The 24,485-nt window shown below is 35.3% G+C and overlaps 6 protein-coding genes and 1 pseudogene across 8 annotated transcripts; 5 read left to right on the top strand and 2 right to left on the bottom strand.

The window, feature by feature from the left end:
* Window positions 1–2,889, bottom strand: LOC104788721 (G-type lectin S-receptor-like serine/threonine-protein kinase SRK). The gene is made up of 6 exons (XM_010514506.3): window positions 2,065–2,889; window positions 1,656–1,954; window positions 1,310–1,520; window positions 967–1,207; window positions 699–849; window positions 1–597 (listed from the first exon to the last, which is right to left on the bottom strand). Exons 1-6 carry the CDS (start codon window positions 2,198–2,200, stop codon window positions 538–540), a joined length of 1,098 nt encoding a protein of 365 aa, XP_010512808.2. The 5' UTR covers window positions 2,201–2,889; the 3' UTR covers window positions 1–537.
* Window positions 2,890–6,061: 3,172 nt separating this feature from the next.
* LOC147943118 (small nucleolar RNA Z103) lies at window positions 6,062–6,164 on the bottom strand (annotated as a pseudogene).
* Window positions 6,165–6,684: 520 nt separating this feature from the next.
* On the top strand, window positions 6,685–8,172 carry LOC109124525 (signal recognition particle 43 kDa protein, chloroplastic). Its single transcript, XM_010509589.3, has one exon. It carries the CDS (start codon window positions 6,819–6,821, stop codon window positions 7,983–7,985), a length of 1,167 nt encoding a protein of 388 aa, XP_010507891.2. The 5' UTR covers window positions 6,685–6,818; the 3' UTR covers window positions 7,986–8,172.
* Window positions 8,173–9,094: 922 nt separating this feature from the next.
* On the top strand, window positions 9,095–12,124 carry LOC104784551 (transcription factor MYB12). The gene is made up of 3 exons (XM_010509588.3): window positions 9,095–9,455; window positions 10,083–10,212; window positions 11,084–12,124. Exons 1-3 carry the CDS (start codon window positions 9,323–9,325, stop codon window positions 11,922–11,924), a joined length of 1,104 nt encoding a protein of 367 aa, XP_010507890.2. The 5' UTR covers window positions 9,095–9,322; the 3' UTR covers window positions 11,925–12,124.
* Window positions 12,125–13,565: 1,441 nt separating this feature from the next.
* Window positions 13,566–16,492, top strand: LOC104784550 (protein disulfide-isomerase like 2-1). 2 transcript variants are annotated; one of them, XM_010509585.3, is made up of 10 exons: window positions 13,566–14,068; window positions 14,390–14,474; window positions 14,554–14,651; window positions 14,752–14,807; window positions 15,136–15,253; window positions 15,340–15,367; window positions 15,466–15,557; window positions 15,670–15,826; window positions 15,912–16,036; window positions 16,122–16,492. In XM_010509585.3, exons 1-10 carry the CDS (start codon window positions 13,911–13,913, stop codon window positions 16,294–16,296), a joined length of 1,092 nt encoding a protein of 363 aa, XP_010507887.1. In that variant the 5' UTR covers window positions 13,566–13,910; the 3' UTR covers window positions 16,297–16,492. The 2 variants fall into 2 exon arrangements, with proteins under 2 accessions (XP_010507887.1, XP_087307820.1); XM_087451694.1 differs by having other exon boundaries at window positions 15,912–16,040.
* A 1,095-nt stretch (window positions 16,493–17,587) lies between these two features.
* LOC104784549 (uncharacterized) lies at window positions 17,588–18,306 on the top strand. Its single transcript, XM_010509584.3, has one exon. It carries the CDS (start codon window positions 17,704–17,706, stop codon window positions 18,130–18,132), a length of 429 nt encoding a protein of 142 aa, XP_010507886.1. The 5' UTR covers window positions 17,588–17,703; the 3' UTR covers window positions 18,133–18,306.
* Window positions 18,307–20,151: 1,845 nt separating this feature from the next.
* On the top strand, window positions 20,152–22,648 carry LOC104784547 (nicotinamide adenine dinucleotide transporter 1, chloroplastic). Of its 2 annotated transcripts, none has more exons than XM_010509583.3 (9): window positions 20,152–20,640; window positions 20,719–20,814; window positions 20,901–21,007; window positions 21,103–21,151; window positions 21,251–21,360; window positions 21,596–21,690; window positions 21,807–21,895; window positions 21,988–22,082; window positions 22,173–22,648. In XM_010509583.3, the coding sequence occupies exons 1-9, from the start codon at window positions 20,571–20,573 to the stop codon at window positions 22,404–22,406; spliced, it is 945 nt and encodes a 314-aa protein (XP_010507885.1). In that variant the 5' UTR covers window positions 20,152–20,570; the 3' UTR covers window positions 22,407–22,648. The 2 variants fall into 2 exon arrangements, with proteins under 2 accessions (XP_010507885.1, XP_010507884.1); XM_010509582.3 differs by having other exon boundaries at window positions 20,222–20,640; window positions 21,088–21,151.
* Window positions 22,649–24,485: the final 1,837 nt, after the last annotated feature.

The raw sequence follows: 24,485 nt of genomic DNA, 5'->3' as shown, positions 1-24,485 counted from the left end.
TCGATCATAACAATTATTCATGATATTTACTCAAAAAATATTTTAGATGAAAAACTAAGGAGAAAATATATACATGGTTGCAATGAGTTTATGACCAACCCAAATTAAATTAATTGTTCTTTCTCTCTCTCTCTCTCTCTCTCTCTCTCTCTCTCTCTCTCTCTCTCTCTCTCTCTCTCTCTCTCTCTCTCTCTCTCTAATCAGCAATATCATATATAGCAGCATATATAGAAGCATGAAGAAATTACAGATTAACAAACGATCTAATAACTGGGGCGTGATGTCGAGGAAGAGAGTCTTATGGCGGTAGATATTAAAGAACCAGACGTTATGGAAGCCTCATTGTGACCCTCAGCCCTTAAAAAACCAGGAAGTTTAGGGCTTGGGATGGCAGCTGCATCATTAACAAGCATCAATAACACCGACGACATAGTTGGTCTGTCCTCTGCATTTTGCTGAACACACAAGAGACCAACTTCTAGGCATCTTCGGACTTGTTGTTTCTGAAATGATGATGATGAGTCTCCTAAGCAACTTCTAAGCAATGGTTTGATCAACAGTATCCTCCCAGTTATCGTCATTCCAGTTGGTCCAAATCTGTTCACGAGAACCAGGCCATTGCTTGTTAGTTTTTTTTATATATATGGGAAGTACTAATAATTAACAATATATATAAATAAATGAAATAAAACTCTTACATAGCTCAGAAGATTAGTTCTGCACAGCGTGTATGAAAAGGCTCTGTTCTCCTTTCCAGTAACAATCTCAAGGAGTATCACCCCGAAGCTAAAGATATCTGACTTTGTTGAATACCACCCACTCTCTGCGTACTCTGGAGACATGTAACCACTGCATAATGCATGGAAGAACTTTTTCAAACTTTTAACTTTAATTAAAACAAAACCGATATACATTGTAGTTAGTTTGAGAGAGGTAACCAAAGTTTTTGATTGATTGATTACTTACTAAGTACCAGACGGCTTCGTAGTTTTAGTCTCCCTCTCGCTCCTGTCACAGATTCTTGCCAACCCGAAATCTGAAATTTTGGGGATCATACCTCTATCAAGCAAGATGTTTCCTGGCTTAAGATCCCTGTGAATAATCATGTCTCGCGAACCTTCTTGCATATACGCAAGTCCTTGAGCGATGCCCTTAATTATGTCAAATCTCCTCTGCCAGTTCAGCTCACATGAGTTTTGGCCTCCACCTATAACGCGGTTAGAAAACAATTCGATAAATTATAATCATAATAATATAAGGATGTTAACTTAATTATTATATATCATATAGTATTGTATAAAGAAGTCACCAAAAAGTCGATGGTGGAGGCTTCCGTTTTCTAGGTATTCATATACCAAGACCTTCTCATCCTCGTGAACGCTCCAACCAAGAAGTCTAACTAGATTGATATGCTGGAGGTTTGCAATTAACATCACCTCGGCTTTGAACTCCACAGTCCCTTGTCTTGAGATCTCAGAGAGTCTTTTCACTGCAATTGCTTGCCCGCTAGGTAAACGTCCCTACAACAACAAACAAAAAAGAAGAAAAAATCATATGCAACAATCCCAATCTTATAGTTAATAACATAATTATAATGAGAAATTGAAGTGCCAAACTTTTATAAGAAAAGCCAAATGATGTCTTCTTCTTTATACCTTATATACAGTACCGAATCCACCATGTCCAATCTCATTAGCTTCAGAGAAGCTTTCTGTGGCGCTTAATATTGTTCCAAAATCCATGGGTGGAAGTTGCGGAGTCTCTGTATCCTCTGCTCCAAAGATATTTTCTTCAGTTTGCGATTCCATAACATTTTCATTTACTGCAGTCGCTCTTGCTAGCTTTTGTTTCCTTTTCCAAATACAAACCAGTACCACAATTATAATGATGATGAGAGCAGCAGCGGCTCCAACGCTCAGACCTATGATAAGCCACTTTTTGTTCTTCTTCTTTCCTGGAACCCAATAACAAAAATATATATACTAAGTGAACAAGAATTAATACTTAAAAGGGAAAATGTGAATGAAAACAATTTGTGAGAAAGCAATATCTCTATATATATACCATCGAGTCTGATGTACAAATCTTGACCTGCTTCGGCGTAAGTTTGAACATCCACAAGGTCTTTGCTCCACGTCACACAGTTTGATGATAAAGTGCCATTTTGATATACAATCACTGCCGAGAATCTAAAATCCATCGATTTCAATTGGGTTTTTTTTTTTTTTTTTTCCTCTAAAACACAAACTGTGCGACGCAGAAACAAAAAAAAAAAAATGGCCAAATTCTCAAAAGTCCGCCATCGACTTAATTAAACGGTATGGGAGGGTAAGACTTTTAATCTTTACGTTTGAATGCCCCCAACTACATAATTCTTGTTCTCAAGTTTTTTCTTCAACGAAATTATTTAAAACCGTTCGTTTCAAAAAATTTTGGGAATCTTAAAACCTGGGAATCCCCTTTACAAACTCGGTTTACACATACCAGCAAAACTCCTTTAACTACATTTTACTTGTAATCAAACATCACTCACTCAAATAACCAAAAGATGAAAAAAATTGATTACATAATAAAACTACATTTTAGAAGACGATTAGCAAAAAAAAAAACAAAACTCAATTTACCCTGAAAAGGCTCTTTAATTTGCAAACCCTCGAAGAAGAGATCCAATAACCAAACCCCATCGAAATTGTTCAATCAAAGTGAGCGAAACAGTGTACATAAAGAGAATCTGGTTGATTTAGAGAGAGCTAGAGAAAAATCAAATTGAAACGAAGTTGTTTTTGGCCATAGAGCTTGAGGAAACCACCATTGTTGCTGTATAACTTGAAGAAATCACCATTAACGGCAGTGAAAAAGGAAAGAGACGTTGAAGCGTTAGAATTTACTAAATTCAATTTAGGGTTGTTTTCAGTTTTTATCTAATCTCGGTTTACCCGACCCGTTTGCCCCGATGAACCCGGCGTTGTTAATTCTCACATTTATTATTATTATGCCCGAGAAGAAAATGGTGATTTTTGTTAAATTAAACCAAAATGAATTAAATTGAGCCCACAAATTGGATTTAAACCGAACCGGTTTAGTTTACAACATGATAAATATGCGTTGAGTTTTCTTCTCACAAATGTAATTGAACCCCAACATGACATCCTTATTTGTTACTTTTATCCTTTTCATATTTTTTTTTATAGTAAAATCAAGTAGGTGGCCATAATTATATTTGGTTTCTTCTAATTTTCCATTTTTTGCTGTTGTTATGCTGTTTCTTTTTCTTTTTATAAATGGTTTACCTTTTTCTACTACGTGTCTTCAGTGTTGTCAATCTTTCTTGTTGACTCTTGTAATTGTTTAAACTTTGTCCATTTTGTCCGAATCCTATCAATCTAATCTTTCTAGCGTTAAAAATAAAATAAAAATAAATATAGCATTATAAAATGATGGTATGCATATGAACAAATGAAGCAATGTTGTATTTAACTGATCGGAGAGAAATTTTGTCACTTTAGTTTCATTATAAAAAAACAAACAAACAAACAAAAAGTATTTTTTTTTCTTTCATTTAATAATTATATATCTTATCTTAGTCGCGCTAATCTTGGAATATAAACTTATATCCTTGTAATTTTTGTTTTAATTTCCTCTTAAACATAAAATTCACAAAATTTATTTTTTCTTTGTCTTCATCTTCATCTTACAAACTTTAAAACAAAACAAAACACATTTTACTAATACATTATTATATATTTAATCTATCAATTCAGGACGCCTTTAGTTGTCATTGAAATCATTTAGACATATGATTTATTTCACACTGAATTAATATAAATTTGCACATGTATCATAATAGCATATGATAATCTTAGCTAATAATATTTTTTCTGCAAGTTCCTTTTGCTAATGTTTAAGTAATGCATGTAAAAAATGTACACAAATATATTCTAGTAATAAACAATTATATAATAATTCTTATTTGATAGACAAATATATTTGGAATATTGTCCAAAATCAATCATTTATTTACTTTAATTGTGATTGAAATAATTTAAGACATAGAATTATTTTACAGTAAACTAATATAAAATGTCCACATATAAAATCTTTTTGATTATGGAAGTATGCAGTTGTGACATGTGCAAACTTTTCCTTTCGGCGTAGTCATACATGTGCCGAATCTAGAAGTTTGAGTAGAATCAACCCCTCCATTATAGCAACCTCGCTGGCATAATGAAGCGCCGTTAGGTTTATTACAAGTCCCAGGCGGCACACTCTGGTTGTATTTCTCTTGGCACATTGGTTTCCAAATGATATTCCTTAAAAGAAAGAAAACACAACATATTTTTTGTTAAAAGATATATTTCTGTTTTTATAATATATTACTAGAACAAACTTAAATTGTATATTTAAAATTCGCAAATATATGGTTTGGGTTTGCTCAGTTTCTACTTTTAAAAATTAAATATCATTTACAATATTTAGAAAACACATATTTTCTTGTAAAATAAAGTTTTCAAGTGCAAACTTAAGCAATAAATGATATTATTGTATGTCTGGCATATACACAATCAGCTAATGAAATCATGCATGTTAAATATGTTTAAACTAGATAATGATCTGCGCTGGTAGCGCAGAAAAACTCTTTTTTTTTTGTTATTTGTTAATAATATATTTATGTTGTATTATTCATTTACATATTATATAATATAGTACTACATTGTGAGTTTTGACTCATATTAAACTACTAATAGGTAGGCCTGAAAACTACTATCGATACCTGTATTCGACCCATTTTTATCCGTCCCGAAAAAGGTATCCGCAGCTTTAGAGTCGAGTGAAATGTATAATAATTATATTATTCGTGAATAATGATCGACTATCTGATATTAATTTAATTTTTGAGCGTCCGTTACCCGTCTCATTACCCGTTTTATTACCTGACTCATAAATACACGTTAATATTTTGTAGAATAATGTTACCAGCGTGAGGAAATATTTATGTAAAATTAAATTTGTTTGTTACAAAATAATAGTAGAAAATGATTAATTCTATATATTTTATAAAATCATATACTTTATTTTGCTTAAGGCCATACTCTGTTTTCGACCCGTAGTTGGTATTACTATTTTGGTTTGGTGCAATATCAAATTTGTTAATTATACATTCAGTAAAGCTAAAAACCCCAACAAACATGTATTGACCCGTGATTTGGTATTACAAATTAATGTGATCATGTTTATAGATCTTAATATACCAAATTTACAAATTGAAGTTATTGGTATAACATGTTATATATTTTTTTATAGGTGAAAATTACAATTAGGTTATGTATATTACCAACATTATACACTTGGTATTATTTATATAATGAATATTGTGTATAAACAATTAATTTTTAGCCAATTAAATAGTCTGTTATTATTTCCTAAGATTTATGAAACAATAAATAGAGTTTTATTATTTTGTAAACAAATCTAAACTTTTCTTTTGTTTAATTTTTCACATCAGAACTGGTTAAATTTTTAACAACATAGCTTAAATAAGTATATATATATATTTTAAAAATAGAAACAATGTTGTATCTTAATTTTAATATATATTTGTTAATATTAAATTATTCAGATATGTAAGTATTTAATCTTAGTTTTATAAATAAATTTAAGTTTTATAAATTTTCTAAATAATTTGTTATTGTTTACTAAGATTTCTAAAATAATAAATAGAATCTGTTTAATTATATTATTACATAATTTCGAAATTATTTTTTTGTTATTTTATTAAATAATTCCGAAATTATTTTTTTATTATTTTATTAAATAATTCCGAAATTATTTTATTAATTATTTCTTGTAATCTAATAAATTAATAGTTGCTATTTTTAGGTAATTATTTTCTGATTAAAACAACTTAATATTAAAATTATGTTATTATATTTTGTATTAAAATACAGTGACATTTTGTGTAATATCTTACATGTAGTAAGGTTATTTGTTTATAGAGTTGCTTAAATAATATAATAAAGATATACAACTGATTTTTTTTTTTTTTTTTTTTGTGCACTTAAAGAAGGATCAGAACATTGGCTTGATTTCCTTGTGTCGAAAGGAAATAATAATCGCTTAGTATACAATCAGATCCGATCATTTGGGGAAATTGTCATCACCTCCCGTAAATAAATATGCAATAGTTATATCTTATAAATTCAAACACAAATAATATATGGACAATATTTCATATGTCAATATTTCATATTTCATATGTCACACGAGTGATGAAACCAGCGACATACGCACTACTTGTTCTTTTATTCATCCTTTTCTTTTTTCTGTTTACTTTTGATTTATATTTTTTTCTTCTCTTTTTTTTTACGAGAATGTATATAACACAGTTATCAAGTATATATAGAAGAAATGATTTATTTCTAGAAATAGAAAGAAATAAATGTATTCCATAAAATAATCCTACACAAATGTTAAAAATAGTTTTTTTTAAAAAAGTAAAAAATTGCTACACCAATTATATAATAGAAGAAAGGGTCAATTTTCGAAAAATAAAATAAATAAATGTAGTCCTTAAAATAATTATATAAAAGTGTTAAAATTAGTTGTTGTTTTTTTTTTTTTTTAAGTAAAATTTGCTGCACCAGGCTTACATTATAATACTTTATATAAGAAAAAATATTTATTATAATATTATGATTAGGGGGGCTGACATATCGCTTCAAAATGATTGGGTGGCTATGATTCCCTATCCAAAAGAAAATCGAGTGAACTGATCTCTTCTCATCACTTTGTCTCCTCCTCTTCTTCTTCTTCTAATTGTGATGCAAAAGGTCTTAGTTCTTTTGGCCATGGATACTTGTGCTCTAGTGATCCATCAGTCTCTGTCTCGCATCAAACTTTCCACTCCCAATTCTTCTTCTTTTGCTTTCTCCATACCGACGAGACGGATTCAGAAACAGCAGCTGTGTTTCCGAGGAGCTAGTATACTTGCCGCCGTACAAAGAAACTACGAAGAAACGATCTCCTCCGTGGAAGAAGACGAAGACGATGATGAGGAGTCGTCATCGTACGGAGAAGTGAACCGAATCATTGGGAGCCGAAGGGCGGCGGAATTAGGAGCCATGGAGTACCTTATCGAGTGGAAGGACGGCCATGCTCCCTCGTGGGTTCCATCCAGCTACATCGCAGCAGACGTGGTGTCGGAGTACGAGACCCCCTGGTGGACCGCCGCTAGGAAAGCCGACGAGCAGGCCCTGTCACAGCTTCTCGAGGACCGCGACGTCAACGCCGTAGACGAAAACGGCAGGACGGCTCTGCTTTTCGTGGTAGGTCTGGGTTCGGACAAGTGCGTTAGGCTTCTGGCGGAGGCTGGAGCCGATCTTGACCACCGAGACACCAGGGGCGGCTTGACGGCGCTGCACATGGCTGCTGGTTACGTGAAGCCGGACGTTGTTGCTGCGCTGGTGGAGCTCGGCGCTGATTTCGAATTGGAAGACGAGAGAGGTTTAACGGCCTTGGAGCTAGCCAGGGAGATTCTGAAGACGACGCCTAAGGGGAACCCGATGCAGTTCGGGAGGAGGCTTGGGTTAGAGAGAGTGATCAGTGTTCTGGAAGGACAAGTGTTCGAGTACGCCGAGGTGGATGAGGTTGTGGAGAAACGAGGGAAAGGCAAAGACGTTGAATATCTGGTCCGATGGAAGGACGGTGGAGATTGCGAGTGGGTCAAAGGTGTACACGTGGCGGAGGACGTCGCCAAGGACTACGAGGACGGGCTGGAGTACGCTGTAGCGGAGAGAGTCATCGGGAAGAGGATTAACGGAGACGATGGGAACACCGTCGAGTATCTTGTCAAATGGACTGATATGGCTGATGCCACCTGGGAGCCTCAAGACAACGTCGACTCTACACTTGTTCAACTCTACCAACAACAACAAGAGGAGGCCCAGCAGCTTACTGTTATTAACTCTCCAACCAACGAGATTGATTGATTGATTATATATATTACTTCTCTAATGATCTGGTGGTCGATCGGTTCCAATTACTACTTGCTAGTCTGCATTTTGATCATTTTCTTTAAAGATGTGATGATTTTTTGGGGAAATACATTGTCATGTCATCATTCTGACATTTCCTTTGATTTTAGTATATTCAACAAGGGCATAGATATACTTTGAATTCTGCTTGTCTTTTTTTTTGGGGAAGATTCAACATCCTCCCTCATATGATGCACTAGTCAGTCAATCATCATCTTTCAGCTGTGTACAAGTGTTCCCCCAAACATATCTCAAAGCAGATCTCTTTTGTTTTGGATGATCTTTTCTCTCGCTCTCTCTCTCTCTCTCTCTCTCTCTCTCTCTCTCTCTGTTTTCTTTGCTCGCATTTTGTTGTTGTTGTGTGTGTGTTGTGCAAGTTGCAACTTGTAAGTAATTCTTTTAGTTTTTTTTACCACTAGTTCAGTGAATATTAAGATAGACCTTACATTCACTAGTGAACTTCAAATTCTGTGGGCACGGAATGTGATTCATGACTCTACCATCCGACGGCGGCAGTTTATTCCATCTAGCCGTTCTGATCTCGTTGCTTGAATTTTTGTCATTGCAACCAATTACAATTTGACACGTTGGAAGGAGAATTCCTCAGTCTCTCTTTCGAACTTTACACGTGTTTACGAACGCACACGTGTTTTGTAGCTCGAGCAAAGACCATCTGGTCAACGGACCAGTAATGGAATTGGGATAATTTATTATATGAGAAAGACCAAAAAATTGTGCGATTACTACCTGATCTACGTATTCACGTGACATGCAAGGCTGCAACAGAGTTAATTTGTAAATAATCTTTTAATAAGTACCTTGATGATGTTGTTAATAAGCTAAGTAACGTCAATGATCTCGGCTCGGCAACACCCTAGAAGTAGCGTCTAAGAGAACCACGACGAGCCTGCACGGACCGATCACGAGTCTCTCGACGGTGAATAAGCCACGACTCCAGTCTCTTTATAGACCAACGTGGCGTTTCCTAAACCACACACGTGTCATCATCTCCTTCTCCCTCGAACGTCCGAGATATTTAATCCTCTCTTCTGATTTAATTATTTATATATCCGTCTACTCTTATGTATGCTATAAATACCAAAACAGTCACTTTTACTTCTGGTGTCTGTCTGACTCTCTCTCTCTCTCTCTCTCTCTCTCTCACTCAGTATTCACTATTCAGTAACTCCCCTTTCTCACTTTTATCACTCTTTCCATCTCTCTCTCTCTCTCCGTTGCTTGACTTTAGTGGTCAGTGTGATTATTAAAAATACATATAACCGCCGGAGAATATGGGAAGAGCGCCGTGTTGCGAGAAGGTTGGTATTAAGAGAGGACGGTGGACGGCGGAGGAGGACCAGATTCTCTCCAACTACATTCAATCCAACGGTGAAGGCTCTTGGAGATCTCTTCCCAAAAATGCCGGTAATAATATTTTGAGATTACGCATTTTTTTCTTTTTCTTACAATATAAAAAATCATGCAACAACTGCCACTGCACACAAGCTTAATTTTAGCCATAACATGGATTAATTGTCTGTAACAGATTCTAGTATGTTTTATTGCAACCTTCGTGTCAATTTTATTCGTTCTTTTTTTTTTAGTTTGGTTATTTCGTCAAAGTCACAATCACAGTCACAGTCACGGTGGGTTAAGTGAATGTACGTATATGTAAAGTGCTGCCAAGTGCATGCTTTAATTGGTTATTTATATATTATAGACTTTTAGTATACGGACAAACGTATTTATGTATTTTTGTCCGTTGTATATCAATCATCTCAAGAATCAGATCAAAAATTATATGACTGATTTTGATTTGATTTCCAGCTCTGCTTTAATCCAAAGATTAATTAATGCAGTAGTTGAGATTTTTTTTTTTTTGTCTATGTGCATATGATATACAAATACAACTACAGTGATCAAAATGCTAACAAGAGTCTCGTGAGCAGTAAAAAAGATAGTCTTACTACTTATATATTTATATGATTATATCTAAACTCTGACGTGTAGTATTACTTTCCTAATCATAATTTTTGTTTGGGTGTGAAAAAGGATTAAAAAGGTGTGGAAAGAGCTGTAGATTGAGATGGATAAACTATCTTAGATCCGATCTCAAGCGTGGGAACATATCTCCCAAAGAAGAAGAACTTGTTGTTAAGTTGCATTCCACTTTGGGAAACAGGTACTTTTTATTTATTAATCCAAAACTCTACTAATTTTGATCTTTTTCTTTCTCTCTTCACTTTCCTCGATTTCTGTAATTCGGACTAAATGTTATTTATGCACTGTATGTGGCGTAATAATAATATCATATGTTAACCAAGTGAGTGAAACTTTCTTATCAAGACGGCTTAATATGAGATTTATTCTCTAGTTGGTGTTGAACTCGGGTATAGCGCTTTTTCTGGTTGGGAATTCAAATTTAAAGTCGAATATATATAAGAGAAATTACCTATAATATAATGGTAAAATACAGTAATTTATTCGTAGAACGCAAAAAAAAAAAAAAAAAAAAAAAACCATGTTTGGTTGTGGGTCTCCTCTCTAACGTTTGGGTGGTAGACATTTTCTCTTTTAGTTGAGACAAACTAAATGTACTCTACTGTTTTACACTTCATATATATTACATAAGCAGTAATATGAACACATGTGCATATGTATTATTGTATATATAACCAACCATACTTCAAAATAAATAAAATATAGTGATATAAGTTTTATGAAAACATAAACTACAAGACATAAATCTTTATTAGAAAGCGAAGATCTGTCAAGGTTAAACAAGTGTTTTTGATCGATCGTACTTGTGTCCACTAAATTATTATAACTAATAGTAGTAATTAGAGATATCTAGAAGTTGCATGATTAGGTCAGCAGTCATATCAACATGGCAAATCAGATTTAATTCAAATTTCAAACTGTTCTATTGATTCCCATCGGGCCACGAGGTTCTCTTGATATATATATTCCTCGGAAATATATATAATTTCTTACGGTCGTGTTAAAATTGTGAATAAAGAGGATTTTAATAATTTTGATTAATGTAAATGTAGGTGGTCACTAATTGCGAGTCATCTACCAGGGAGAACAGACAACGAAATAAAAAATTATTGGAACTCTCATCTCAGTCGTAAACTCCACAACTTCATCAGGAAGCCGTCCGTCTCTCAAGACGTCGCCGCTGTAATCATGAACGCTTCTTCTGTGCCGCAGGCAAAACGCAGACTTGGGAGAACTAGTAGATCCGCCATGAAACCCAAAACCCACGGAACAATTAAAACTCGAAAAACGAAGAAAACGCCTGCAGCGCCGCCGGAGCCAAAAGCCGACGTAGCGGTGGCTGAAGAAGGACCAGTAATGGTGAAGTTAAGTGGAGCCGAGGCTGAGCTAGGACCATGTGACTACTATGGAGATTATTGTAATAAAAATCACGTGAGCATTAATGGGGATAATGGAGTTTTATCGTTTGATGACGACATCACTGACCTTTTGTTGGACGAGTCAGATCCAGGCCACATATACACATCGTGTGGTGGTGATGCGGAGTTGAATAGCATAATTAGAGACTCTGAAGGAGCCAGAGGGTTCTGCTCGGAGTCTTTCAACCAAGGGAAACTCGACTGTCTTCAGTCTTGCCAGTCAGTGGACTCGTTTCTCAACTACGACCACCAAGTTAACGATGCGTTGACGGATGAGTTTATTGATTGGGATTGCGTTTGGCAAGAAGGTAGCAGCAACAATCGTTGGCATGAGAAAGAGGGCGCCGACTCGATGGTGTCGTGGCTTTTGGACGGTGATGATGACGCCACGATCGGGAAAAGCAATTGCGAGAACTTGGGAGAACCGTTGGATCATGACGACGAAAATGCTTTAGTCGCTTGGCTTCTGTCCTGAAGATATTATTGGTTGACCCGTACGTACTTTATGTAATCTTTTTGTATTTACAGTTTGAGACCATTCCACGTCGCATCGTATATCCCGACTTATCAATGTGCGTAGGCAATAAAACTCATGGGATTTTTGTAAGGTAAAAATATTTTGTCGTTGTAATAATAGTAGTCTAAGAACTAAACTAATCTGATCTTTTTGTTTAATCTCGACGTATTTACCCCTTTTTTAAAAAATATGGAATTTAATAAAGAGGGTACGAAGAAGAGGTGAACTAGAGGAAAATTATAGTCGACGTACGGACAGATGAAGCATAAATTAACAAAACAAACAAAAATTAGTATCTCAATCATTTCGAAGGCAAAGCTTTTTCTTTCTACACCAACAACATATATAAAAGCTGCATCACACCCGCGCGCGACCGCGAATCATCACGTGCCGTTCAAGTGATTATTTTTAACGGAAGGTGTCATGATCATTGATCATTTGATAGATATTGAGTGATTTAACTTTTTTGTACGAAACTACAAACAGGTAGATATTTAGTTATTATGGACGTTGGAACAATAACACAGTTTTGTCCTTGTTATGGTAGCCACATGAAATTAATTCAGTTCTGTAAATGTGTCGTAATGAGTATATATACTATATATATACATCTTTTAAATAATCATGTGCGACGGTTTGCTCGACCTTAATTTTAATGTTAATGTAGTTACATTTTAAGTTAACTTAGAAGAATTTAAACTATGTTAGTTAAATAGTACTGTATAATAAACATTTTTCTGTGTTTATTTTAGTTTCGGACCGAAAACTGATGTACGTACGATCATAAGATGTCTAGAAAATTAATCACATGACCACTTACTTAACGACTTTTTATACTACTATAAAGGGACCTAAAAAGACAATCATTTTTGTTCGGCAATGACCTACGCATTAAATATATGTTTGGACGAATCATTTATGAAACACAAGGCAACTTGCCATGCACAAAAAAGAAACAAAGGAAAATGTTTGTTTGTTTTCTTCTTTGAGTTTATATTTTGAGTATACATACTCACGCACAATACAGAGTGACAATAAGGGAGAAAAGGTAAAAAAGATGGATTTCTCGTAAAAGTCCAACTTGGTTCGACCTCTACGGTATCTGGAACGCCCACGTGATGGATGTCATGTACTTTTTTTCTTCTTCTTGTTGTCTATCCTAAAATCCTTTCTTATGAAAAAAGAAAAATGGAAAAACCGATCATCGTGGTATCTAAAGTTTAAAACAAAGTTCCTCAATATATAGTATATACATAGTACTTACTTTACACAGCCGAAGTTTTTCTTAAAATAGCGTTTTTGAGTTTTTGATATATCTCAAACTATATAGGCTTGACCGAGTCTTTTTACAACCTTGCCAATTCAAAGCTCGTCGTTACTCGTACTCGTAGCTGTTGCTTTCATCTCGACACTCGTTTTTGGGCTTGTTTACGCACCCCCCCCCCCCCCCCCCCCCCCGGTATTATTCTCCAATCTTAAAGCCCATTTTTTTTGTTGGGTACAATTCGACTGTGGGTTAGATTGTTAAATTATTAAAACAAAAGGGCTTAAACCGAAACAAAATAATGAAATATTAGGAGAAGAAGACTTTTTCTCTTTGTCATCTCCGTGAAACAATGTGGGAGAGAGTCAGAGAGAGCTTATTAAAAAAGAAAAAAGGGCCTAAAACCATTCATAGTCCGACATGTAACCCAGCCACGTAATTACAACGCTTGATCACCGTTCGTATTAATATATGAATAAATCGACGATCCAGATCACGCCATGTCATTGTAGTATCCTTCCTTCTTTCTTTGTTGTCGAAGGGGAAGAAAGAAAGAAAGAAAGAAAGAAAGAAAGAAAGAGAGATCAAATAAACAAACAGATCGAGAGAGAGAGAGAGAGAGAGAGAGAGAAAGAGTGAGTGAGCTTCAATCCAAAGAAAAGAAAAGAAAAGAAGAGAAGATGGCGAAATCTCAGATCTGGTTTGGAATTGCCGTAGTGGCGGCGTTGGTTCTAGTTTCAGCCGTGGCAGAAGATGATGTGGTTGTTTTGACGGACGATAGCTTCGACAAGGAAGTTGGTAAAGATAGAGGAGCTCTTGTCGAGTTTTACGCTCCCTGGTATCTCTCTCTCTCTCGAGATCCAATTTCTTTTTTCAATCATCTTTTGTTTTTTTATTTATTTGGGATCATCATCAAAGTAGTAGAAGTAAGTAGTAAGTAAGAAGTAACTGCTGTAGATTCTAAATGATTCCGATGCGATCCTCTTCTAGTGTTGAATTCGTTTTGATCTGTGTAAATCTTTATGTTCGATTTTTTTTTTTTTTTTTTTTTTTTGTCTTGGAAATGATAGGCTAAGGAGGCATGCTGATTGATTTCGATTTGTATCTCTCTAGATTTTTTATTTTATTTGACTTGAGCAATTGGGAATGATGATGATAGGTGTGGTCACTGCAAGAAACTTGCTCCCGAGTATGAAAAGCTTGGGGCAAGCTTCAAGAAAGCTAAGTCCATCTTGATTGCAAAGGTCTCTGTCTCTCAGATTCTCTATTTTCTGAATTTATTCATTCAGATTGTGATTTGTTTCAACTTCTATTTTGGTGAAGGTTGATTGTGATGAGCACAAGGCTGTCTGTACTAAATATGGTGTTAGTGGATACCCGACCATTCAGTGGTTTCCTAAAGGATCTCTTGAGCCTCAAAAGTAAGCAAATCTTTTTTTTCTTTTCTCCAATCAGATTATTATTATTTATTTGTTGGATTAGTGAGTGTTTGTTTTCTTCTTTTCTTTTCATGTCAAATAGGTATGAGGGTCCACGCAATGCTGAAGCATTGGCTGAATACGTGAACAAGGAAGGAGGTATTTTTCATTGGTCATATTATAGTGTAGCTAAGCTTGTTTCATTTTGGATATATATATATATATATATATTTTTTTAGTGGGGAACTCTTTTTAAAGCACGCTTTATGAGCTATAGATTCAGTTTGGGTATTCATTTGTTTTTTGAGACTTTGTTTCTGCGAGATGCAAGTGTGTGTGAAATTTTGCTGGAAATCATACACTGATTGTGACTGACGTCGCTTTAGGATAACTGCTCTGCTCATCACTTTATAATTTATTCATAGCCTGTTGTTCGATTAATTTTTCAAGTGTGCTTTACTTGTTGTTGAACTAATATGTTTTTCAGGCACCAACGTAAAATTAGCTGCTGCTCCACAAAACGTGGTTGTTTTGTCACCTGACAATTTCGATGAGATTGTTCTCGATCAAAACAAAGATGTCTTAGTCGAATTTTATGCACCATGGTAACTCATCTCTCTCTCTCTCTTCACTGTGATGGTTTATTATTAGCTTTCTTGCTATCTTCTCATTTCAATTTTCCATCTGCCAGGTGTGGCCACTGCAAATCACTCGCTCCTGTAAGCTCAACTATCTGTTTGCTTTTTATTATATAGATAGATAGATAATCAAATCCCTCTTCGCTTCATTGCTAATGTTTTTTTCTTTATATCATCAGACATACGAAAAGGTAGCCACAGTTTTTAAGCAGGAAGAAGGTGTAGTCATCGCCAATTTAGATGCTGATGCACACAAAGCCCTCGGCGAGAAGTAAGTTTGACAAGATCTTTTTTTTTACTTGCCAATTTTTACTGTTCAAGTCATTGTATGTTGTTTCACAAAACTCATAACATAAAGACAAACTACCTCTTATATTCTTCAGGTATGGAGTGAGTGGATTCCCAACGTTGAAATTCTTCCCAAAGGACAACAAAGCTGGTCATGATTATGACGGGGGCAGGGATTTAGATGACTTTGTAAGCTTCATCAACGATAAGTCTGGGACCAGCAGGGACAGTAAAGGGCAGCTTACTTCAAAGGTTCGGTAAAAACATGTCTTCTGCAGAATCACCATTTTGGCTCTGAAATTGAAAGCTTATCTTTATTCTCTCACTCTCTCAATAGGCTGGTATAGTTGAAAGCTTAGATGCATTGGTAAAAGAGTTAGTCGCAGCAAGTGAAGATGAGAAGAAGTCGGTGTTGTCCCGCATCGAAGAGGAAGCAAGTAACCTTAAGGGATCCACAGCAAGGTATGTTGTTTAGTAGTAACGGCTTCATCTATACACTTGGATATGATCTCTCTTTAGTTCCTGAGGTTTCATAATGTCTCTACAGGTTCGGAAAGCTTTACTCGAAACTCGCAAAGAACTACATAGAAAAAGGTTCGGACTATGCTAGCAAAGAAACCGAGCGGCTTGGACGCGTCCTTGGCAAGTCGATAAGTCCGGTGAAAGCTGATGAACTCACTCTCAAGAGAAATATCCTTACCACGTTCGTTGCTTCTTCTTAAAACCATAGCTTCAAGCGCTAAGAGAATAGGAGTCTTGAGAGACTCAGATAACTGATACGATTTGTAGAGTCGTCGTCTTGAGATTTTATGTTTGTCAAGATCAAGATCTGTGGTTATTCTTGATCTGGATAGTTTCTGAAACTCTTTTATACTTAGCTTCTCTGTCTTTGGTGACGATAATCATAAACTTCATCAATCCCTGTTGAAAACAGTTTAAAAAGTTATTCGATAGGGAAAAATGTAATCAAGTAAACGCAAACGACAAGTCAATTTGTTTAAGTGTGGAGCACAAGACTCGAATTCATATGGAACGTAAGTCCGATTCAGCTGGGTAATTTGCAAAACAAGAAAATCGATTATCTAATTATGCTAACATACAATTTGTACAAGTTTGATTCCAGCCGTTCATCTTATTCTCCCTAATCCCAAGTCAATGTAGAAAACCAATTAATTTATTAGCATGTGTAACCTGCTAAAATTAAAATTAACAGATCCCTCTTCCTTAAAAATAAATTAAAAGTCTAGAGAGTATTTAACATAATGGGCCGGACCAGGCATCAGGCTTTTACCGAATCAAATAAATGGCGTGAGACTCGGAAAAGAGTTGGTGGTTTATTTTTTTGGTTCTCTTTGGTATTTAATGTCAAGTAAAAGAATTGGTGGTTGTTTGTCAGTCGTCGTCACTCTTTATACCTAAAGAGAAAAAAACGCACAAGGATCGCAGCGCAGCGTGAAACATTCAAATTTTGTTGGTCCTTTGTTTCTTTTCACCATCTGCATTCATACTGACTTTGGTATGACTTTCCCAATTAAATTTATTTTACAGAGGTCGACAACACTAGTTAAATCGTCAGTTTATTCCCAATAAAAAGTACAGTACCCTTACACTCATCATGATTTTTATTTTATTTTTAGAACCTTTACAAACACGAAAAGAGGTCCAACTGTCAGGATTTGTTAGGGGTTGAAAAGTATTAGTACTAATTTACTAGTAACAAAAAATCTCGCCATTTATTGCAACAGCAATCATCTGATTTGTGTCTTATCAACTTATCTTATCTCCCCAAAACTCTCTGTATGCTTAATCAATTTGAGTCTTGATTTTTCATTATGGATGGATATGATTATTTTCTTGTTGTCGGATGAGAAATTCGTACGTAGCTTACTACTAGTTACTTTTATAAATTTAATGCTTTCCTACATGAACCATTTTAATTGTTTCGGTATTAAAATAATTATATCTCGAATATTACGTAATGCATGTGCTCTTCTTTATAAACAAAACCTAGAGCGTCTCCTTCTCTCTCACTAAAATTCTCCACTGCTCTCACATTCTCTCTTTCTATCTCTCTCTCTCTGTCTCTCTCTGTCTCTCTAGACACTAATACACCACTGTGAGAGATTGTGATGGAGATAAGGTATTGGCGGAGGAGACTGAGAGGATACCAAAGGCTAGATGGGTCGGTCAAGAAGGCCACATCGGGTCGAGGAAGTGTGAAGCGGGTCAAAATGGATCCGACCCGGAAGAGACGGTTTTGGAGGATCAAGATAGTGCCGAAGCTAAGGATCTTGAAAAGGGCGTCGCCTAAGAAGCTTCTAACCTGGCTTCGAGATGCTTACGTCAACATGATGCTGCGCCTAGCCAACTCTCGGGTCGTCGGGTCATCTTACGGGTACGGAGAATATGGCTACGGGCCGGGTTTGGCGTCCAAGGAGTATAATGACGAGAAGAAGCTGGTTGAGATTTACAAATCTATACTGATGGCGCAAGGGAATCTCGTGCACCCCGATGTATCTAAACTTCCTTCCAATTCTATAGCTACTCTCATCTCATAAACCCTTATGTAACTAAATCCGTTCACATATATAAAATGAAAAATTATTCGATGCTAATGGTGTGATCGTGATGATCTGTATTAATTAAAACTTTATACTCTTGTTAAGCTATATATAGTGTGGATCGATCCATCTTTTCCCATATATCGAATAAAAATCAAGATTTGCATTTAAGTCGTAACAGGTAACCAGCTAAAGTTTTAAATGCTTAGTTCACCGGGATTTGTGGCATTGAGATTAATGTGTGTTCTTTAAAAAACTAATATAGTATTTATGTTTGGTTGACTTGTTGTTTGCTTGACCATTTACGCTTTTAATTCGTATCTTTACGTGTAGTTGTGAACTTGTGATATTTGTAAATCGTAAGTAACGACCAATTTTTAAAACATTGTACTTGATTGTTCAAAGCACCGTCATTGCTTACATCATAGCCAAGTCAATGATGTTTTAATCATATGAGATTCCGTTGTCGTAACCCCTAATTTTTGTTTAGCCTTCTTAATATGGTTTTGGTTTGCCTTATCAAAGCTTTATTCACGATTTAATCAAATCTAGCTGCCAAAAAAAAAAATTACAAACTATATAACTACGCATCAGTTGATATGGGAAAAATGTGATTAACAGACGTTTCACTGTCTCGTCGCAGTCATCGGGGGTGACAAACTAAAAATAAAGGCTCTCTCGTCGAATTCGAAATTGTTATCGGCGTTGATAAATTACTTTATAGCTAAAACAAATATTTGGATTTGTTACATGTCAAACTGTCAACGGTACGTCTGTCCTTACAAATATCCTATTAGTGATATATAAAGATGTAAAATCTCAGTAAACAGTCGTAGCAAAGCTAATAAATGATTAGAAATGCATGCATGGACTCGGAGGAGATCACGTGAGGGGAATTAGCTACTAGAACTTTCATCCCGGCCCGGTAAGCATGCTCCACAGTACTGGTCCGGCTCCGGCTCTGGCTAGATTCGAGACAACATTAATTGTACGGACGCTCAGGTTGAACCGTCATTCTTTTCCTAATTAAATTTGAAAATTTGACGAGGTTATTTATTTACAGATCCACAGCTTTATAACGATCGTATATATATTAACGATCGTTAAAAACAAATGTCAAGTGATACTATAATTAATGTTAGCATTAATAACAAAGAAAAGAACTACTGCATGTAATCTTGTTTTTTGTTTTTTTTTTTTGGTAATAGTGGTTTGGTGGTGGGCAAGAGAGCCCCACATCGAAGTTGGATTCCACGTGGGCATGTTGCGTATATCATGTGTAAAAAAGTGGGGCGATATATGTCGTATGCTATCGATATCTGTCATCAAAAGGGGCCAGGCTTGTAACATGCTCAGGTGCGGTCCATAGAGCCAAGCCCGGCTCACACATCTAATAGGTTTATTTTTTAAAAAATTGCATTTTAATCAATCAATAATCATGGATTTTTTAGTTTGCACAAGTTATATAATAACCAGTAGTACTGTTAACAGTATACGAGTTTAGTTGTGTGTGTTTACTGGGTGGTGGACATAATACAATTTTCAACCTGCAAAAAAATATAATGCCAAAACAACTCTTCAACGGTTCAACCAACTAAATTTAGGTAATGCAATTATATATTCAAAAATTTTTTTTTTTTTTTTATCTAACAAAAGATAATTTTGAGATAAATCATAAATGTCTCGTTTCTATAACTTGATAACAACAGCTTGTAATTTTTATATATGCAGAACCTGATGAGTATGAGATAATAACTCGGTAAAAGGAAAAAAATAAACAAATGTTAACCAGATTTTTTTTTTTTTTTTCTGTATCTATCAAAATTTACTGATATACATAATAATAAAGATATAATTATAGCAGAAAATAATAAATACTAATGTTAATGTGGGCAATTAAGGCAGGCAGCTGATGGGACCAGAGTTTTGGGTTTGGTGTCTGATTCGTCTGGCTGAGAAACAAAGTACAATTTTCTTTTCTTATTTTGGTAAACGAAATTTATTGTTTTAAAAAATAAGAGCCACTTAAAAAAAAAAAATTTAATTAATTTATATATTTTATTAATTTCTCTCTCTCTCTCTCTCTGATAACTTTCTTCTTCCCTCTCTCGTTGAATAGAAAAGAAAAGAAAAAAAAAGACACAGTTTTGTTCTGTCTCTCTCTCTCTCTGCGATGATCTCTTCGGTTTTGATCTTCAGATTTGTTTAACTTCGGTCTCTGCTGCGTTGACTCAATTTTCTTATAAGAGAGGAGAGGATATATATATATATATATATAAAAAGAGAGAGAACAGGCTCGGGATCTTTCTCGGCAATGCGACGCTGGTTCGCCGCGAAGTCCCTCTCCATAGAGGAAACCTCGTTTTCGCTATTCTCTTCTTCTTCGGCGACGCGTTTCCTCAAGTCTCTTCTTCCTCTGCTTTCAGATCCAAGACATGTCCGCTAATTCTCATCCTCCTAATTCCAAAAACGTCCTCTGTAATGCAGCCGCCGGTGCCGCCGCTGGTAAGTCTCTTCTCTTTTCCCACAAAACCTTTTTCTTTGATTGATTGATAAAAAATTTCTCATTCTTTTTTTTTTTAGGGGTTTTTGCGGCTACGTTTGTTTGTCCTCTTGATGTTATAAAAACGAGGTTTCAAGTTCATGGCCTTCCCAAGCTCGGCGATGCAAATATCAAAGGTTTCTCCTTTTTTTTTTTTTTCTTTTTTTTCTTTTCTTTTTTTAATCATTGAATTGCGCTGATATATCTACTTCAATGTGATCAGGTAGTCTAATTGTTGGCAGTCTTGAGCAGATCTTTAAGAAAGAAGGCATGCGTGGCTTATACCGGGGACTTTCCCCAACTGTGATGGCTCTTCTCTCCAATTGGGCCGTGAGTTCTTTTTAACTTCTTCTTGCTACCTATCTATCCCCTTGTTGGATGATTCTATTGGACTTATTTGGAGCTGTAAGACTTACTTTTTGCAGATTTATTTCACAATGTATGACCAGCTCAAGAGCTTTCTTTGTTCAAAAGGTTACTAGCGCTTTTTTTTTACCTCAAACCAAAAAAAAAAAAACCTTATTAATAACTAACATCATCTAATCAAAAACTTGTTCTCTGTTTTGTAATTAGATGTGGATCGCAAACTCAGCGTTGGTGCTAACGTATTGGCTGCTTCTGGTGCTGGAGCTGCTACTACCATTGCCACAAATCCTCTTTGGGTTGTCAAGACTAGACTTCAGGTCCGTGTTTTTTTTCTTTTTTCTTTTTCTTTTGCTTCATGTATGCAATCATAAGGAAACAACTAGGTGGGGAACCTTAATTAGTACTAGTAGTATACACAACACCTGCTTTTTTTACCAAGCTATTTTGGTATTAATTACTTAAGTCCTCAAGAACCTCACCTAACTTAGAATGTTGTTAATTTGTATCACGATAAGAATCTATTTCCAACACCTTGTTGATTCTCTCCCTCAGACACAAGGAATGAGAGCGGGAGTTGTGCCATACAAAAGTACGCTTTCTGCTCTAAGGAGAATAGCTTACGAAGAGGGGATTCGAGGATTGTACAGGTTTTTTTTTCCATCTTGCCCAACACTTTCTTCTTCTGTTAACAGATCAAAAGGTCTTTTATTTTATTTAAAAAGTCTTTTCCATTTCTCTCGCTCTTTGTGCCTACCAAAACCAGTGGTCTTGTGCCTGCACTAGCTGGTATCAGTCATGTTGCCATTCAGTTTCCTACGTATGAGATGATCAAAGTCTACTTGGCCAAGAAAGGTACAAACTGATCCATTGGATGAAGTAAAGAAAAAGGTAAAATCTTTGTGGAGATGAGATAAACTAAAAAAATAAGTTTGTGAACCCAACAGGTGATAAATCAGTTGATAATCTCAATGCTCGTGATGTAGCAGTTGCCTCTTCGATTGCCAAAATATTTGCTTCCACATTAACCTACCCACACGAGGTAGAGGTTACCTCTACTCCCATCGTTCTCAGTTTGTTTTTTGGGGGTTTTATATGACCTCCTGTTGTTGATCATGCACGCGGCGTGCAGGTTGTAAGAGCTAGGCTTCAAGAGCAAGGGCACCACAGTGAGAAACGTTACTCAGGTGTAAGAGACTGCATCAAGAAAGTGTTTGAGAAAGATGGGTTTCCCGGTTTTTACAGAGGCTGTGCCACTAACCTCCTGAGAACAACTCCTGCAGCAGTAATCACTTTCACTAGTTTCGAAATGGTGCATCGTTTCCTTGTCACCCATATACCTTCGGAGCAAAGCTCTATTCTTTAAATCTAAACTAGTACATTTGTTTCTGATGATGACGACGACCAAAGGTTATTATTTTTTACACAAGTTAAAAAAAAAAAAGGTTTCCCCCTTTTGGGGAATAGATCGAAAATAGGAGTTCGTTTAAGGTACTTATGTCTCTGTTGAAGAAAACATAATCTTGAAGAAGAATGGATTGAAGTGCATATTAGAAACTTGAGAGACCCACAGAGAATATTAGTATAATGTAAGACTGATTCTTTTCATTTCTCTCTTTTTATTACACACTTTTTATGGTCTAGCAATGTTCGTCGTCTGAGTCGTCAACAGCTCTCGGCTTCATGTTAGTTACTAGTACTAAAAAGAAACATATATGTACACTGGACCTCAAAATATATAATTCTGTTTTTAGCCTGTTATGAAATATTTGGGCCTCAAGTTATGAATTTGACTCTGTTTCTTCGTTATAGATTAGCTGCCGAATAATAAATCTCAGCTATGACACATTAAATTAAATATATATATTATATACCTAATTAAATTAAATGAAAAGGAAAAAAGCCAATGAAATCGAATAATAATGAAATTGATGGGTTGTTGTTGCACTTTTCCTTTTTTTTTTTTTTTTCTTTGCAGTATCTATCAAAATAAAAACATGGGATACTTTTTTTGGTTTCTTTATTTCTTAATAATTGTTATAAATGTGACTATGTGAGTAATCTCTTATTTACGGTTTCATCTATTATATATAAATAAATAAATGGGGGAAAAAAAAAATTCATGTGGATGCAAAAAAAGTGTGTTTGTTCTGCAATCGTTTGGTTTGGTAAAATGTATTTTGCGTTGATATTCAGCAAATTTTGTATGGCTAACCGCACAACTACTTTACTCTATGTATGAAATGAAAGTAGTTGCACGCACTACTTGGGAAAAATATTAGTACTATATTGTATTACATTTTACTGATTTTACATGTACAACGTGTATAATAAAACCGATTTCTTATTTGTGAAAATTCCTAATTAAGCTAAGCAACAAAAAAGAAAAGGATCCGAGAGCAAGGGTGGAAAAGAAAAGGATCGAAGGTACATTCTTTTGTGACAACATGTGATTTCGTAATTCCCATACGATTACAATGATGTTTGTGGGATCTGGCATCTCTCATGTGACGTGAGTGCGGTGAATTTTCTTTCTTAAATACAACTACACCGTTTTATTTTTATTTATAGAATGTGATATAATAACTTAATTAAAAAACGACATAATATATATCGTGTTTTTACAGTTTTTTATAAGATAACTAGGAAAGCGACCCGTGCGTTGCCGCACGGGGAGGTGAAATCCTAAATTGAAATTTAACATTTGTAATTCATCCTAAATTCTTTCTTTTCTTAATCAATTTGATCGTTTTCACTTCTTGCTATTGCTTTCTGCTGATTAAAAAGCCAAAGATTCATTTCAATGTTATTATATTTTATGTTGTCACACACAAAAGTTAGCCTTTTTTAGAGCTTGATTTACTATGAACATTACTTTTAACCATATATAAAATTTCACTTATGTTTGTCTTCGACCATATGGTGCTATATATTGGTATCCTTTCTTAATTCGCTATTAGAAATTGTCTTTGTTGTTGATCATTATCAATCGAAATACATACGAGGCTGCTTCTCTCTTGGTTTATTTACTATATCGAGAAAGTACTAAATGCCACTTGTCGAAGGAAGGTCGAAGATTGGGATCGGAGTAGATGGCTGGATTGAGTTTTGTTTCCCCTTCACTTTGATACGTGATTTCTCTTTCCATAGATTACTGGTTCACAAATCACAATCAATATTCCGATGCTGTAAGCAAGTGGAGTTTGTATACAAATGATTTACTATGAACATTACTTTTAACCATATATGAAATTTCACTTATGCTTGTGGATGTTTTTTTCTCTCACTTTTAGATATGTACAAAACCGAGTTTTATATAACCGACCAATCAAACCTAATTGGTTAGTATAGAGTAACTCACATTCTTCAGCTACAACGTTTAGAGATATATATTTGGCTGTAATGCTTTCCACAGTTCCATGCATGTTGGTCTCACGTTTTCCCT

Source organism: Camelina sativa, chromosome 5 (genome assembly GCF_030686135.1).
Source record: "Camelina sativa cultivar CO46 ecotype springtype chromosome 5, ASM3068613v1".
NCBI lineage: Eukaryota > Viridiplantae > Streptophyta > Magnoliopsida > Brassicales > Brassicaceae > Camelina > Camelina sativa.
This window is presented reverse-complemented; position numbering and strand designations above follow the sequence as displayed.